The sequence below is a fragment of the Mesocricetus auratus genome, unplaced genomic scaffold (assembly GCF_017639785.1).
Source record: "Mesocricetus auratus isolate SY011 unplaced genomic scaffold, BCM_Maur_2.0 Super-Scaffold_100676, whole genome shotgun sequence".
Classification (NCBI taxonomy): Eukaryota; Metazoa; Chordata; class Mammalia; order Rodentia; family Cricetidae; genus Mesocricetus; species Mesocricetus auratus.
In genome coordinates this window covers 6454634-6472569 of record NW_024429266.1, presented here as the reverse complement: position 1 = coordinate 6472569, position 17936 = coordinate 6454634, and the positions used below count along the sequence as shown (strand labels likewise).

The following is a 17936-nucleotide window of genomic DNA, read 5'->3' as shown; positions in this document are numbered from 1 at the left end:
ATGTAAAATAATTCCTGTCTTTTTAAGCTCATCCTGAGGATTACTAAGTGAAATCTAGGGAAAACCATACAAATGTTAGAAATAAGACCCCTGAGGTAGCTTCGACCTTGGGGTGACCAAGATCACACAATTCTTTTTGTTGAGAATGTTTTCATCTGTGTTGCTTGTGATATTACTTTATGGTGTTTTGTGTGTGTGGTGTGTAATAAGTTGCATTATCTTTGATTTTACTATTCATGTGATCGCTGACACATTCTGCTTCATTGTCTAGATTCCATGCACATAGAAGACGTGGAAGCTGTTCAGAAACTTCAAGATGTCTTACATGAGGCCCTGCAGGATTATGAGGCTGGCCAGCACATGGAGGATCCTCGCCGCGCAGGCAAGATGCTGATGACACTGCCGCTGCTGAGGCAGACCTCCACCAAGGCTGTGCAGCATTTCTACAACATCAAACTGGAAGGCAAAGTCCCCATGCACAAACTTTTTTTGGAAATGCTGGAGGCCAAAGTCTGACTAAAAGCTCCCCCAGGCCCTCCCATCCTGCACGTTGAAAAGGGAAGATAAACCCAAGAGTGATGTTGAAGAACCTTAGAGTTTAGTGAACAACATTAAAAATCAACAGAGACTGCACTGATATTTTAGCAGCAACAGTAGGATGCAGCCTGCGGATTCCACCACATCTTCCTGATAGGTTTCCTTGCCTTTACCCCACTGTTCCTTCGGTCCCGTCCCTCCCACTCGCCCTGGTTCCCGATCTTACATTTTGCTTATTTCATTAATGGTCCCCCCTTTCTCCTCCCCTCCCTTCCTTTTTTTCTTTCCCACTCTTTCTCCTTCCTTTCCCTACCCTTCTTGTCTTTCCTCGACCCCTTCCTTCTTCCTTTTCTCGCCCCCTTCACTCTACACGTTCAATACCTCTAACTGCAAGGGACATTTCTTTCACTTCCTGCATCCCTCCCCTTTCTCGTCCTTCCCTGTCTTTTCCTTTCCTCCCCTCTGCTGCTGAACTCTTAAACGCGGTCTCTAACTGGAGAGAGAAGGAAGCCAGCCCTGCCAAAGGACAGAGATCCATACTATGGATGCCAGTGAACTTGTCATGAACCATGCCATCCCCAGTGAGTAAGGAATCAAAGAGACAGCCGTACCTAAAGTACAGTGCAACACAAACAGTCGACTTCCTGCAGTATTAGACTCCACGGAGCAGCCTCCAATCAGACAACCAGAGAGGCCGCACAGGCCGCTTCTCCTCGCTTCCTCATCTAGATCAGTTACAGCCATTTGATTCCTTAATTCTTTTGTCAAGTCTTCCAGGTATTGGTTAGTTTAGCTACTATGTAACTTTTTCAGGGAATCGTTTAAGCTTTATTCATTCATGCAATACTAGAGAGGGGTAAGGATACCGCGACTTTGCGCTGGCTTTGAGCATTCGAACACTGACGAAGGACAAGTGAACCCGGAAGGAAGATTTTTAAAACAAACAAAAAAAACATTTCGTTTCTTCTTACAAATGGAGATTTTTTTGTACCAGCTTTACCACTTTTCAGCCATGTATTAATATGGGGATTTAACTTATTCAAGCAATAGTTGAAGGGAAGGTGCATATTACCACGGATGCAATTTATGTTGTGTGCCAGTCTGGTCCCAAGCATCAGTTTCTTACATGAGCTCCAGTTTGCCTAAATGTTCACTGACACCAAGGGTTAGATTACACCTACCATGATGCCGCGTGTCACATCCATGAGCACTGTACATGGGATCCCTATCCGTAGAATTAGCACCAGTACTCCTCCCTGCCGGGAGGGACAGTCGCCATACGGTTTCTAGCTTCCCTCATGATTAGGAATGACATGCTGCCTGTACACAGTTACAAACTCTGTCTCAGAAGGAGCTGTGAGTCAATATCATTTCAGAGGCAATAAGGCTAACGCCAGAATTCAAACAACCCTATCATCAAAGACAGCAGATGCCTGACCAAAAATTCTAAAACCTAATCCGGAGGAGTCCATTCACTTAGGAATGATCGTTTCAATTGGCCTGCAATTTCGTTTCGTTTCCTTGTTTGTTTTTACCAAGAGCTAAGCCAATAGATGTGCTTTCCAACTGTATGGTCACAGCGTGAAAGTCAGTCAGCTTCAGAACTGTAACCAGGTGTAATCTAACAAAGACATCAGATACCCCCTCCCGGAGCCTACAGTCGCCGACTAACCAGGAAACAGTTACCCTCCATAGAGCGCTTTTACCAATGGACCAGTGTCAGTAGCTGCTCTCTGTATTCTGTGGACAGTCTTATTCTATGTACACAGATGTAATTAAAGTTGTACTCCTAACAAACAAAAGAATAGTTCAGCTTCAATGTTCCATGTTTGCTACGCTTTTCGGAACTTTACGTTGCATTCAGAAACTGTCGTCTTGTTCTCGTGGTATTTGGATTCTTGTGGTGTGTGCTTTTAGACACAGGGTAGAATTAGAGACAGTATTGGATGTATACCTTCCTCAGGAGACTACAGTAGTATATTCTACTCCTTACCAGTAATAACTGAGATTGAAACTCCAAACCAGTATTCGTTACGATCAGACACACATCGAAATCATAACAATATTTTCAAAGCAAGGGATAATTTCTCTAATGGTTTATTATAGAATACCAATGTATAGCTTAGACATAAAGCTTTGAATATTCAAGGATATAGATAAGTCTAATTTTTAAATGCTGTATATATGGCTTTCACCTGATCATCTCTCAGATGTTGTTATTAACTCGCTCTGTGTTGTTGCAAAAACTTCTTGGTGCGGACTTGCTTCCAAAACTATTGCTACTTTGTGTGCTTTAAGCAAAATAGCTTGGGCTGAGGATGTGTCAGCCCCGTGCTAGGAATACTGTGTATCTATCATTAGCTATATGGGAATATATCGTAGATTGTGGTTCTCAGTAGAGAAAGTGACTGTAGTGTGAATCTAGATAAATCATCATTAGCAATTCATTCAGATGGTCAATAACTTGAAATTGATAGCTGCGATAAGTTTTAAAGAATTTGGCAAATCCCTGAAAAAACAACATCAACAGAAAATACAACTCCTGGGGGGATAAAAAGGTGCTGATCCTGTAAGATTCTTTCATCATGTAAGTGTTTAAAAACATTATTTCCAGAAGGTTTATGCAGGGTTTAAGTTACTACTGTGCAACTGCGCTATATACACACACACACACACACACACACACACACACACACACACACACACACAAATGGAATACAGACAGTATATCCACCGTTTCGCTGTTATCACATTGAAGTATTTGGGCTGCAGAAGTCAGAGCCTGCAAGTGATCACGCGAGACAGAGACCCATTTAAAGAATGAGGAATAATGTGTTGTCCTCAGTTTAAAAGACTTGGGTTTTCAAAAACAACAAATATCTCATAACTAAGGGGAAAAACAGCTTAAAATGTAGATCTAAAAGAAATGCACGGGTTTTAGGGCAAATACCCATTTGTACCTTGCTCGAGCAGAGTTTATTGTTTCTTTCAAGTTTCAAGCAAGACCATTTAGTTAATACCAAGTGTCAGGAAATCACCAAGGTGTATGTTTTAGCTGTGCGATTTACAGTTTTAGTTTTCTTCTAGGTTTGTTCTTATTTGAAGCAATATGACTGTGTTGACTCCTTGTAGTGACACTCGTGTTTAATCAAATCAGATTGTTGTATTTATTCCACTATTTTGCATTTAAATGATGACATAAAAGATATAAAAAATTTAAAACTGCTATTTTTCTTATAGAAGAGAAAATGGATGTCGGTGATTGTATTTTAATTATTTAAGCATCCCTGTTTACCTGCCTGGGACAACATTTTATGGCAGTCTTATGTGCAAAGATCGTAAATGGACAAAAAACAAAATTTAAACTGCTTACAATGATCCAGGAGTTGCATTATAGCCAGTAGTAAAAAATAATAACAATAATAATTAATAATAATAATAATGAAACCATGTCTATAGCTGTAGATGGGCATCACACCTGTAAAGCAATCAATTGTATATTTTTGTGATGTGTACCATACCGTGTGCTCCAGCAAATGTCCATTTGTGTAAATGTATTTATTTTATATTGTATATATTGTTAAATGCAAAAAGGAGCTATGATTCTGTGACTCCAATCAGTTCAGATATGTAACTCAAATTATTATGCCTTTCAGGAGGATGGTAGAACAATATTAAACAGGCTTCCACTTTTCGCTGCTCTTTTGTATTGTGTTTCTTCTTTGCCTCACTAAAGAAACAAACGGATCAACAGTGCCCTTTGTTGCCGTCATTCAAAGAGTAGCTCCAAGGATCCGGTCCCTAAAAATAAAGTAGGACTTTAAGTAAGAGCTATATAAAGGCTTGTCAGAATGAATTCTAGGGTGCCAAGAGACATTTTGCATATTTAAGGGTATGCAAAGTGTCTCATGGCACATTAGAATTCATTCTGACAGGCCTTTATATAGCTCGTATTTAATCTTAAGCAGCCCCACATCATCCTGCATTACTCAAAATCATCGCCTCTATGTCAATGTCATAACAGAAAACTTTCCCCTATTTTAAGATCATATTAAAAACCTGTGAGAGATATCTATTATTTCCTTCTATCGACAATTAAATCAAGCTCTCTGGCTGGCACACGGAGCTCTGCCAATGCCTGCCTTTGGTCCACAGCATGGCCATTGACTGGCTCTCCTGAATGGGGGACGTCTTGGCAGAGTCCTGGGATCCATGCAAGGGGAGGAGGCTGTCTTGGGATTCAGGAGGGTTAAACAGTACTGTTGACAGCAAATGACCTTTGGCTGCCCTCGCTGCTTGGGGTCAACTTGCAGCTTCCTCTGGACCCTCCTGGAGCCGTCACCCCAGCAGTAATATGCTCTTTCCCACTGCCCCTGCCTAGCCTGCCCTGAGTTCACTCTGCCCAGCCTGAGAGGGTTTGGTCAGTTCGCTTGCCCACCTTTCAGAGGCAACCGGCTCTCCAGAGACACACAGTGGCGACACAAAGGCCACCAACTAGAAGTGGTGTTTTTAGGATCATAAGGTTACCTAGGTAGCAAGAAAAGCTCAGAGCCGCCTTTCATGATTTTAATATCTGTTGGTTGGCAAAGTCCCAACATAGCATGCCACGTTCATATTTTATACTCTTGAGGTGTTGGTTTATTTCTATCAAATTTTGTGAATTTGCAGCATTCAGACCTAAGAAGGGATACCCGTCTTTATTCTTCAGGAGAGTTCCTCTTTTTCAAAACATATGGGAGGCACACTTATATACTTAAAAAACCCAAACATTTAAATTCTCTTGCTTTTTCATAACTTGTAATTATGAGACAACTTTTCTGATACAGATATTTATCATGGTTACTTCAGGCATAAAAGAAAGCAACAGTGGAAATTTGATAATTTTAGATGTATTTGTCAGTTTAGAAATAAGGTAGATTTGTATATTGCTTGCTCTTAGGAATCATTTAATTTTTAACAGTTATTTGTTTCTCATGTTAATATATTAGAAGGAACATACATTACTTCTCAGATTATTTTAATGAACAGTATACCTCCTTCGGGGTCAAAAAGTTAAGCATTAACCAAATGTTGCATTTAAAATACTTTAAGGCGCAAAAAGATGAAAACTCATGTTGTTGTGTTTCATAAACCTTCATGAACACATACCAAATGAAGGAAATCTATAAATATAACATTCAACTTCAATGATGCATGGTAATCTAATCAGTGAATCATAACTCGTAAGAGTAAACGTGCCCTTCGTTGCATCATCCTAATTATTTTAAAGAAATCAACTGGCAACAGTTTTGTTACAACTGTCAGCAGTTGTTTAAAAGAAAAAAAAAACCAAACCAACAATGCTTGTCAAACTCGTGTCCATGTTTTAAACTTTCTCAGAAGTGCTGGAATCTTGAGACTCACAGGTCATATCCAGGGAGGACACAATATAACGATTCAGGCATTATACTGACTCCACCCCCTGGCAATGGGCAGGATATGCATGCACAGCACCATTCAGGCAGATACTTAGATAGCTAAAAGGGCCCTGTGTGCGTGGCTACTTCGTGCTTTACTTAGCTGGTAAGGACTCTGCAGCATATGCAAGCTTCCCCCTTTAAGCGAGCACCTCCCAGCTGTTGGCCTCTTCTCTGGCTTCTTCTTCCCCATTTATCTCCATTCCCCGTTGGCCAGCACCTTCCCCCACCTTTGTCCTCTTTCCCCAATAAAACTCCACGTGGGTTTTACTGAGTTTTGTGATCCGTGTTTCACCGTCGGCCGCTGCAGCAAAGCAACAACACACAGGTATGGTTTCACTGGCATCCGCATGGCCTGGGCTTTGGGACATTTGGAAATCTCCAGGTAGTTTCACCTGAAGCTAAGTATGCAACTCAGTGCTGTGTCTTTGTAATGTTTCTCAAGGCTTAAATGCCCTTAAAAATAAGACGCTTGCTCGCATTGGCCCTGCATGTTTGTTACTACGGAAGAAATACAAGGCAAAAGATCTCATCTTAATTCTGTTCCCACAAAGACAAGGGGGTTTATGTCGGATGGGGGCGGGGGAGTCATCCTCAACCCAGTTACACAGCTGCTTTTATTGTCCCTCCCCAAATCACAAGGGAACATTTTTTAAAAGATCGTCTATTTTTTATTTTGTGTGTCCCTGTGTCTATGTGTATACTCACGTGCCTGCAGAGGCCCAAAGAGGCCAAAAGAGAGCGCCAGATTCCATGGAGTTGAGTTAATACTTGCTAGTGTGTCGTCCCAAGTGAGTGCTGGGAGCTGAACCCCCAACCTCTCTCTGCAAGAACAGAAAATGCTCTAACCACTAAGATATCTCTCCAGGCCCAAGAGAACATGTTTTATTTAGAAACTTAGTGCACATCTAGCCGTCTGCCGGTATTAAGTGTGTGCGGACTGTTTCATGGACATTTAATTTAAATCTCTTTATTTGGCCCTTTTACTTGCTTCTAAATTCATTTACACGTTCTGAGGTGGGGGGAAATAACATTTTTCTATACGAGAGAGAGAGAGAGAGAGAGAGAGAGAGAGAGAGAGAGAGAGAGAGAGACAGAGAGAGAGACAGAGAGACAGAGAGACAGAGAGAGAGACAGAGAGAGAGAGACAGAGAGAGAGAATTTAAGTTAATTTCTCCTGGGAGGGGGGACTTTAGACCCGAACTCCTTTTTTTCTACCCGTGTTTTCCAAGTTGTTGGTTTACGTTTAGGATAGAAATGAGATGAACTGAGGGCAGCAGAAACACCTTATTCTTAGAATTATGTAGAAACTCGCAGTCATCTGTGTCTAGCGGGTGAAAACAAAGCGGGATCGATTTAAAGGTTGATTCTTGCACAGTGAAGAGTGCACATGTGCTGAATGCACATTTCCATAGGACACGGGCGTGTATAGGACAGGACATCCACTCCACTCCAGTCTCAGCCCATCTCCTTGCTTTTCCAGTCCCTTCGTTGCGTGGGAAACCAAAGGAAGGAGCCAGAGATTGATTGTGAATTGCATCTTATTATGAAACGAAGTGGAGAAGGAAGGGATTTCAAAATTATAATCCTCCTTTTCCAGGAGTATCTATCTGTCTTGTTCTCCAGGACGCTCAGGTTCTGGAATAATGTGCCCATCAGGAGCTCAATGTTGCGTGTCCACGCTAGTTGGTTCAGGGGCTTGTTATGATGACTGCAACGTGAGCTTGGATCACAGCAATGCAATCGCTGCCGGCTCACCCGCTGAGAGAAATATTTTATTATTGTCGAATATCCTCCACAGAGATTTGTTTTTCCCGTTACTGTTTAAATTAAATCCAGGGCAGTACTGCCTGATGATTCCTCTGGAGTGTATTTCAGATAAACAACTAGCCTCGAAATTTAGAAATCCTGGCTAGTTCAGATTTGTTTATTAGCAGAAAAATTACGTAGGTGACACTATCACCAGGGGTTGGGGGGTAGGGATGGAATGACTGTGCCTACACAAGGGATTTGCCTACTGAGTGTGTTGTGGCCAATGACTGAGAATTCCCCGTGTTATTATAAATGCCAGTCAGAAAAGAAATTAGATAGCATCAACTGTACATCCTTTAAAAATGATAATAATTCCTTGTCCCCAGTGCCATGGAGTTTCAGGAGTGATGAACTTCTTTCTCAGTAGAAAGTGTTTTTAAATTTAATATCAAATGTGTGTGTGTGTGGAGGGGAGGGATGGGAATGAAAAACCCTAAGCAGAAGAACAGCAGACAGAGCAAAGGTAGGAGAAAGATCTGGACTCATAATCTACCTTTTACAGCGTAGCGTCTGGGAATTGTGAAGTGTCTTAGAGTAGATGGAATCACTTGGAAAATGTTTCCAGAGGCTCTAGGTTCACCTTAGACTGAGGACTGTGCATCAGGGGAATTATGGATAACACTAATTTTGTAGCAAGCAGTCAGATTATAATCGGAGTTTATTATACTCCCCCAAATATAGAAACTGGAAATGGAAATAGGGAAAAAAAAGAAAACGGCTTTATTTAGTGTTTGTGGACGTGAGAGTGCCTGTGATTTTCATGTGTTGAACATCGGCAGACTGGCTTTAGCTAACTCTGGGAGGGGTTACTGCAAGGCCTAACAAGGGAATACTCAGGGCAAGCAGTGGCCGAAAAGGATGCCCATCCATACTCCAGTGAGATCTCAACAGTCAGTCAGCTTTTGGGGTTTTTCTGAGAAATAAAGTACTGCCTGCTATCTTAAAAAGATTAATCCAACAGCAAAAACTAAAATCTTAAGAGCAAATTTGGTCTTGAGTTGGGCTAATTCTCCTGAATTGAGATTTCCTATCGTGGCAAGCAAAACATCCTGAGGATGGCTGTAAGGAAACTGTCCTAAAGTTGGTGGGTTTGGAATAATCTCTGAGTTTATCTTTTGAATCTCTGAGGCTGCTATTTGGCCAGAGTTCTCTTCCACTGAGCAAAGTGAATAGTCTAGTACTGACGTATCAAGGGTATTCACACTTACAAATCAATAAACATATAGCTACGTATTTTAATATATCTGTACAAAAATATTCTCTTTAGTCACAGAAATAATTATGTAGTCATTGAAAATTTCTGGGCTAGGTAACAAGTAAACAGATAATGTGATAAAGTGGTTTTTACACAGGATATTCTTGGTACGTGACATGTTTTATGTAACAAGATCTGGGGTGCGAACATAAACTGTGAAAAGTTATCGACATAACATGAGAAATAGAAACTTTCAGCGTACGTTCAAATCCCAGCTCCGTCACTAACTAGCTGCACGGCATGACCAATCATTAATCTACTCTATTAACGAAATGAGGATACATACACTCTCAAAAAAATTGCTGTTCTCAAAATATTTAACGGTGGAAAGAAATGTTTTCTGCCTAATATAAAACTCAATGCACTGAAATTGCATTTCGTTCTTAAAAATTGCTTCCTAACAGAGGATAAGATTCCAAAGTAATGTAATGATAATAAGATAAAAAACCTTTCGTAATAGGGGCCGTGTGGGTATCGGCGATCCCAGTTGGCAGCAGGTGGATGTGAGAGGCTCCTCTTGGGCAGACTGCAATGAAGAGCGACAGAGGCAGGACTACCTTGGCATGTCAGCACAGCTGTGTCCAGAAGCCGACCATGGACATGGGTGGTTGCATTACGCTAAGTTCTGTGGGTGTATTAAAAAGTTCAAACATGCCCCAGTAAGTTTATGAAGTCCTATCAGTCTCCCTTTTACACATGAAGTAAGAGAGACTAGGAGAAGTTAAGTGTATTAGTGATTTCCTTGTCCCGTTGACAGAGTATACGACAGATTTAATGAAGAAAAATTTATTCTGTTCCACAGTTTCAAAGCTTTCTTTCTTGGGGGGCGTGGCCCCGTGTGTTTGTGCAGAGTGTCACGGCAGTGGGAGTACAGGAGAGGGGACAGTGGTCACTGTGTTGGGGGCCCAGAGAGCAGAAGGAGAGAGACACAAGAGGCCAGGGATAGATAGCATACCCACAAAGAACTGTTCACAGTGACCCAATTCCTGCATCCCTTCCCAACCATCCAGATTCCAAAAACATCCCAAAATAGTGGTACCATCTGGCAAACTAAACATTCAGATCATGAGCTTATGGATGTATTGCATATTCAAGCCATGATATTACATAATTTTCCCTAAGAGCCTGAAGGTAATGTGTGACTCAGCTAAGTTTGAATTCAGTCTGTTCCAATCTTGATCGTAATTGCTTTAACCAGTAGCCATGCATTAACAGATTTTAGGAGTTGAATAATGGATATCCCTGTGTTTTGTTATTTTGGAGACGTGGAACACAGCACTGAGTCATTTCTGTTCCTTTTGTTCGGGAATATGAGCTCATCAGTGTTTCATTTTTATTGCTTTGCTATTTGTCTCAATGTATATGATGAAGGGATGTATAAGTAAGATTATTAATATACAGAGATAGTCCTTTGTTGACCATTTCATTCTGATTTTTACTCTCCACCAGATCTATATGGCTTAACCGTACATTAGCTGGGAGTATGCCATCAGGAACCACTGAAAACAACGTCATACAGCACTTAATCCTCTTGATAATGAGTTTTCAATCTCCTAATCCATAAACAACATGATGATAAACATTTCTGGATGGTTTTCTTTATAGACCAATGAAATATTTCCAGAAATCAGTATAGGTTGCCAGACCAATGTCCATTTATATATTTATTGTCACTAAAGAAATTATCCTGGGATACAAGGTGGTTCTGAACTAAGATACCAGCGTATTTTGTTTCATGGATTGTGCTGTTGTGTGTCTGTGTGTCCCGTAGCACTAGCACCTGGCCAATCATTTCTTTCTCTGAGTTATCTGTTTTAGCTCTGCTATTTTCTCTGTTTGGCCCCCTATCATTTTATTGTTCATTTACAGTTCTTTGTCTATCCCAGCTATTGATCCCTGTCAACTTTACTTTTCACAAATGTCATCTCCTGTCTGTCATGTGTCTAGTAACCATGACCTTTGTCTTTGTTGATTAGGAATGATCAACTTGAGTAAAATCAAGTCCTTTGGTCTCACCTTTATGATTCCATAGCTAAAGACATTTTACCCCCAATTTTTTAGAATGATGTTTATAATTTGGATTTCATGTTTTGCTCTCCTTTAATTCACTTTTCATGTGTAAAACATTTTGATTAATTTCTCAATCTCATCATTCCATAGCACTGGGTAGGGTGATATCTGCCTCATACAAGGCACTGTATATAAAGATGTCTCCTTCTTACTCTTCAGTCTGCTATGTGAATGATGTCTTATTTTAATTCTCAGCTCTGTAGTTTCAGTATCTGGTGGCATATCCTCCATTCATGTCTTATTTTTCAAGTTTATACTTATTGGGGAAATTTTATTCTTCCCATGAATTTCAAAATTCTTTGCTGTGAGTTATTACAATTCTAAAAACAATATTGAATTTCTTGTGGAAACTTACCAGTCCATCTCTGAGTCTACCCTCTTCCTCATATAATCCACCTCTGTTTTATGACAGGCATTCTAGGACCGCTGAACCCTGCTATTAGCATTTTGACTCTAAACTAGCTTTTCTAAGTCATATGTTTATTAGATTATCCTTTTCCTTCTAAGTGACTCAAGGCATGCTTTCTCAAATGGTCTACAAATGGTTGCTGTAAGTGGCCATTTTCCAGCCTGTAAGATATTTCCCCAACCTTCTAACAAAGTTTTTCTCTACCTTTGTCACCAATCTGATCCCACAGTTTAGGTTTTACCGTGTCTACAACTTCATTTCTAGGTATTGATGTTTCTATCAGCTAGTTTTGATTTTTTAATAACTACAAAATTCCAGTAAAGTATAAAATAGGGGCTACATGTTTGGGGATGTTTGGAGTGACAGGCTTGACTCAGTCCCTGCCCTGTGTGCATGCAGTCAGCCTGGCTCCCAGAACCTTGACATGCAGACAGCATTTAAACAGACGTCACTTTCATCGCAGTAACTGGAGTCACCCACACATCCCACGTCAGACAGGAAGCCACTGCTCCACTCCCTCTTTATTCACCTTCCATTGTCCAAAAAGTCACAGAGCCGAACCCCACCTTCAAGAATACATATGTGATTCTGTGAGCTAAGCTGTAAAATTACATACGTCACATACACACAGAAGGGACAAGAAGAGTTTGAAATCAAGTAAACACACAATAAGGGCTTGCACATTTACATTCCATGCCACCTAACAGATGTTAAAGTGTGCTACCTCATGCAATCTGATTTGTGAGGTTCTTACTAAAATTTATATGATTACCCCATGAGTACCTTTAGTGCATTTCTCATTCATCAGTGCATTTAGTAGCATGGCATGTATGTACATATAGTTAAATGTGTATGTTTGCTATTACGTTTTCAAGTATTGTCACTGATGGCTATTAACATTTCTGAGAGTGTAGTCCATATGTACTTGAATTATAGCATTTGGTATAAGCTTTCTGTGGCTGAGTTTATAGCTGACTTTTGAGAAAGTTCTACTTATACCCAGAGCAGGCTTGGTAAGAGTGGTAGAAAAAAGGCTTAGAGATGGCTCAGTGGTGAAGAGCACTGGTTGCTCCTCCAGAGGACCTGGGTTTCATTCCCAGAACCTACTTGACAGTTTATAACTGTCTGTAATTTAAGTTTCAGGGGACCTAAAACCCATGGCAAAATAACAATGCACATAAAACAAAAATAAATAGTGGTAGAGGAAGTGTCCATCGTTAACATATTATTTATATCATTTACATATTTCATAGTTGCTTTTCCTTCTTGGTGTTTCTGAGAGAAATGTGAGAGAATCTTTAATTATAATTCTTACTTATAATGCTCTCTGTAAGTTGATATAGTATTGTTTGGAGTACATGTTTTTGATTACATGTGTTCATTATCCTTATAACATTTATCCATCATTTAAAAGTAAACTGTGTCTCCTTTAGAATGTCTTTTAAGTATTGAATGTATGTAAAATAGGCTTTTCTTAATAAATACTCATGGTGTCAACACTCATGGGAGCATCTAACCAGCTACACATCTGACCGTGGTCAGCCTCACAAACATTATGCCTTTGGCTCCAGCAGGAACAAAGGTAAATATCATTCACTTTTCCTTGTGGGTGTACATTGCTAAGCCGCACAGAAAGCCATCTGCCTTTCATACTTAAACAAATGAAAATTTACAGGGTATAGTGTTTCCTGTTCTACTTTGGTTAACATTACTTTTGATAAATTCATCATGTTCTGTTTAGCGGTAGTTTGCTTGTCTGCAGTTGAACATTTGAGTTTAGTTGTCATAATTACTACAAATAATACTTCTATAAACATATCTATTTTCTCTTGGCCTGGATGTACACACATCTGGTAATACATTCTGAAGGTAGCATAGTAATGTTGTACATCATGCACGTGTTTAATTTCAATAGATATGCCTGTAACTATTTTCCCAAGTGCTTACACCAAACTACTCCTCCATTAACACTGAAATAAGTGGTCACTACTATTCTTAATGTTACATTTTTATCTATGTAGTGATATTCCATTTTTTAACATTTTCAGTTTTTAAAATTTATTTCATTTTTTAAAGGTATTTCATTTCCCTGATTACCAGTAATGTTGAACATGCTTTGTCAGGCGTTATTAGCCATTTGGGTATCTTCTCTATATAAAGTTCCTGTCCAGATTAACCAATTCTCTCATTTCCCATGGTCTGAGTTTGGTTACTTATAGATACTTTTAGTATAATATGAGTATGTTTCAGTTACCGTCGGGTAAGATCTCCAAATCAGCAGGACTGAAGTTTTCCTATCCTAATGGCATCCTTTGATCATGGAGTTTTGAGTTTTAGCCTGGCTCTACTTACCCCCCTCCTTCTTCATAAATAGCACTCGAGGGTTCCACTGAAACACATCGCGTCTTTGAGATTGAGAAGATGCCTCCACACCTCACTTTCTACCAGCAGGTTATGTTGCTTGCCTCCTTTGTTTCATCAAATAACCGGGACTGGATTTCTGTGGATTTTGTGAATGCTATCCAGTGGACATTGTGTCTTGGACGTTTTTGTCTCTCTCTGTTCACATCCAGTTGTCTAGCTATTCTCCACAGCATCACAGTGCCATCGTCGTTTATGTGGATTGTCCCTTGGTGCCCTGTTCTGCTCCTTTGGTCATTTTGGCGATCTTGTATCAACCCTGCACATGCATTCTTATTTACTGTCTAAAGAATTTAGGGTAAGGGTGGATGGCGAACACAGAAGTTCTTCATTGGTTAGGACAAGGGGGGATGTCTGACACAGAAATTAAACTTAATTGGTTAGGACATACCTAAGTGTAACACAGAGTCACCCTGTTCATTTACACACACACACACACACACACACACACAATTTTACTCAGTAGTGGCATTGATTTTGCCAGTCCATTTGCAGATAATTCTCTTATGTGTTGTGTTCTTCTTTGCCTGCCATTTCTGTGACAGACACTCCAACAGAAACTTGGAAAGGAAAGGGCTTATTTCATCTTAAAGTTCCAGTTCACAATCCCATCATTGAGGAAAATCAGGGCATCGTGGTCCTGCGGCCACAGTACCACAGTGTCCAGCATCCGAGGGGAGTGCCATCAAGTCTCTCTTGTCTCCATCTTCATGCAGGCTTCTCTTGTCTCTGTGTGCCATCTACCTTGGCATAGGTGCTTTAAATATATTTGTGGTAGGGTAGTAGCAGGCTGGTACAAGGATCATCTAATATAATCTACCCTGCCACAGATGCTTCAATTAATCACATCTATAATAACCTAGCGTATAAAATAAGGCGACTTCTAGGACCCAGTGTGTGTGTGTGTGTGTGTGTGTGAGAGAGAGAGAGAGAGAGAGAGTGTGTGTGTGTATATTTGTGTGTGTGTGTCACTTCTCAGCTTCTTAAAATCATGTTTCAACTTTTCTTGATTTCTTAAGTTAGCGTGTAAACTAGTGGGTCTAAGGATGGTATTTTCACATGCCTGGCATATCCTCCTTCCCCAGGTTACCTCCACCCCCACCCTCCTCTGAATGGTTCACTTAGATTCAGTCTCCCTTAGCCTTGAACTTCATGAGTAACATTCTTTTTTTTTTTGTCTTTGCTTCTGTCTATATGCTATGGAACTTCCCCGGGAGCATCTTGACTCCCATAGTCTCTAGCGCCGGTTTCTTACCGTTTGCTGCGTGATTCTGTATCCTCAATGCCTCTATGTACACCTTACTTACATTGTGCTTACCGTGGGCCCCAGTCACAAGAAGCAAACTCGTGATACAGGGATTTTGTCAGGTTTTCACGTCCTCAGATATACCTGTATCACTCACAGTGACTGAGGAAGAATATGTGTAGGGAATACCGGGCCTGGTGGTGCCTGGTGGTGCCCAGCTGTGGAGAAACAGACAAGCTTACTATATTTGTGTGGTTCTGGGTGAGAGGAAGGATAGCCATGGAGAGAGTGAAACAAGAATACAATCCACTGTGACGAGGGGGAAGAACTTGCCGCTGTAGAGTGGGAAGTGTGAGCCCTACCCCATTTTCTCTAGGAAGAAGAAGGCATATTGGTATGAAAAGTTGTTGAACCGAGACTAACCGGCTGTTAGCCTCCCTGGAGAGAGAGTGAAAGGGAGGGGGAGTAAATTGGTACAGGAGAACTTAAACAAAGCTCTCCAGCAAATGTGTGCAAAATGATAACGATTAGAGGTCATTTGTGATCTCCCAAAGGCACCACGTTTGATGGCACAGAAGTCACTTGGGTGCCATGGTGTTTGCCTCTCTGACTGGTTCTCTGAATTCCCAGAGACATCAACACCCTCCGAGGTGCTTGCCCAGCCTGGCACTGCCAAAGCCTCATCAGATGTTGCCATAGAAAACGCAGACAGGAAGTATGAAATAAAATACAAACCATCCTCGTATTTCTTAAATGCCAGGTCTCTCTTTCTACCCAGCCATGGCAATGTTAATTGGTTAGTGTTTTTAAGACTAGTTAGTGCTTCTTGTTCAGAACCTGTCACTTCTGTCCATGGAGCATTTCCTGGCCCCAGTCAGAGCTTGGTACCTTATCATCTGTATTGCTTTCTGTAGGTGGAGAATTCCTTCATCTTTTTAGTATACACACTCCCTTTAGCTTAGGGCTCACATTCATTATTTCTTTTAAAATCAGAAATATTTTACTTTAAAGTATTTCTGCCAACCTCTAACCTTCTGTATGCCTCCTGCAAACATAGCCAGTGGAAAATGACCAAGATCAAATGACTTGCTTAATTTTTGCTTTAAGAAAATGGCATAGGAACTTCAAGGTAACTTGGTAAAATTAAACGATTTTTCACAGGAAAATCCATACTTCACTGCCCTTTATCAAAACTAGGTAAGTTAAAGGTTGAATCTCAGAAAAGGCGATGGTGTGTCTTAGAAAAATAAAATTAACAGGGAAAGGGACAGCGTTGGACCTGTCACTTTCTCTATTTTATAGGATAGAAGAGACTCATGGAAAAATGTTGCTAAGATATCAAGAGCTGATGATACAGTCAGTGGGACAACATTGGCTCAGCATGTGTGAGACCCAGGGTTTGTTTCCCAAGATTGAGGAACAGAAAGCAAGCAGGACAGGACAACAGGACAACAGGACAGACTGTTCTCTTCATCCATCTATGTCTAAAGTCTGTGTTTTATTCATCATTTTATCCATCACCCCAATTGGCTCTGAGGATGAGGGAAGGAGCTAATAAAACAAAATAGAGCAAAGGGAATCAAGAAGAACAATGGAAACCATTTTCCTCCTTCCTGTTAAGCCTTCATTTGGCCACGGCAGGTCTATCTCTGTGTGCGACATTATTCTTGGTTCACTTTGTTTTGAAACTAACAGCTGGTTTTTTTAGTATAACACCACTAGATTTTTTAAATTCTTTTTTATTTTAAAAATATTAAATCAGAATGAGATTTTAATGTTCTTATAACATGTGTTAATATGTATTCCCATGACTGGCAAGGACCAGACAAACAAGACAGTCGTCCCATCAGTTGATAACCCACCAGGGGTTAAATCAAAGGAAGAGGCAGAAACAAATTCTACTCCCTCTTACTTTGCTTCCCATAAGTAGGGGGCATCTTCCTGGGCCATCTTTATCTAACTCTGAATTTGCATCCCATGGTCCAGAGATAAACGAAGGTGGTCAGACTTGGCAGCCAGTGCCTTAGCCTGTAGAACCATTTCACAAGCTCCGTTCTTAATTTCTGTTATCTTCTGGGATAGCGCAACGCTGTGACTCCGGTCTCTTACAAAAGGCAGTTTCAACATAGTATCCACCATCTGTGGTGCTTTTGTAGGTCAAGTACTGTGTTTAACATCCCCACATTTTAGTTTATTTAGTGCTCAAGATCCAGGAGATAGGCTCTAGGATTTTCCCCACTGAGAAAAGAGGACAACTGTTGCATTGTGAAGGTGAAAAGACCCTCCCACTAACACTCAGTCACACACACACTCACATATACTTTCACACATGCACACACACATGTTCACAATCATACACTCATACTCATTCACATACACACATGCTCACAATCACACACACTCTCACACTCATACATTTTTACTCATGCACATACACATGCTCAAATCACACAGGTACACACACATTCATACTCATTCACATACACATACATACACATGCTCACAATCACACAGATACACACACTCATACATTTTACATATTCACATACACATGCTCACAATCACACACACTCACACTCATACATTTTTGCACATGCACATACATATGCTCACAGATACACAAACACTCACGCATTTTTACATATTCACATACACATGCTCACAATCACACATACACTCACACTCATACTCATTCACACACACATGCACATGCTCACAACCACTCAGATA

The 17936-nt window shown here is 40.5% G+C and overlaps 1 protein-coding gene across 8 annotated transcripts in view; it reads left to right on the top strand.

The window, feature by feature from the left end:
* Positions 1-4231, top strand: part of Esrrg (estrogen related receptor gamma) — a 604577-nt gene extending 600346 nt beyond the window's left edge. For all 8 annotated transcript variants that reach the window (XM_040737769.1, XM_040737767.1, XM_040737765.1 and 5 more), the window contains one exon: positions 272-4231. In XM_040737769.1, the coding sequence (XP_040593703.1) occupies positions 272-516 (245 nt within the window). In that variant the 3' untranslated portion in view covers positions 517-4231. The remainder of the gene's footprint in view (positions 1-271) is intronic.
* Positions 4232-17936: the final 13705 nt, after the last annotated feature.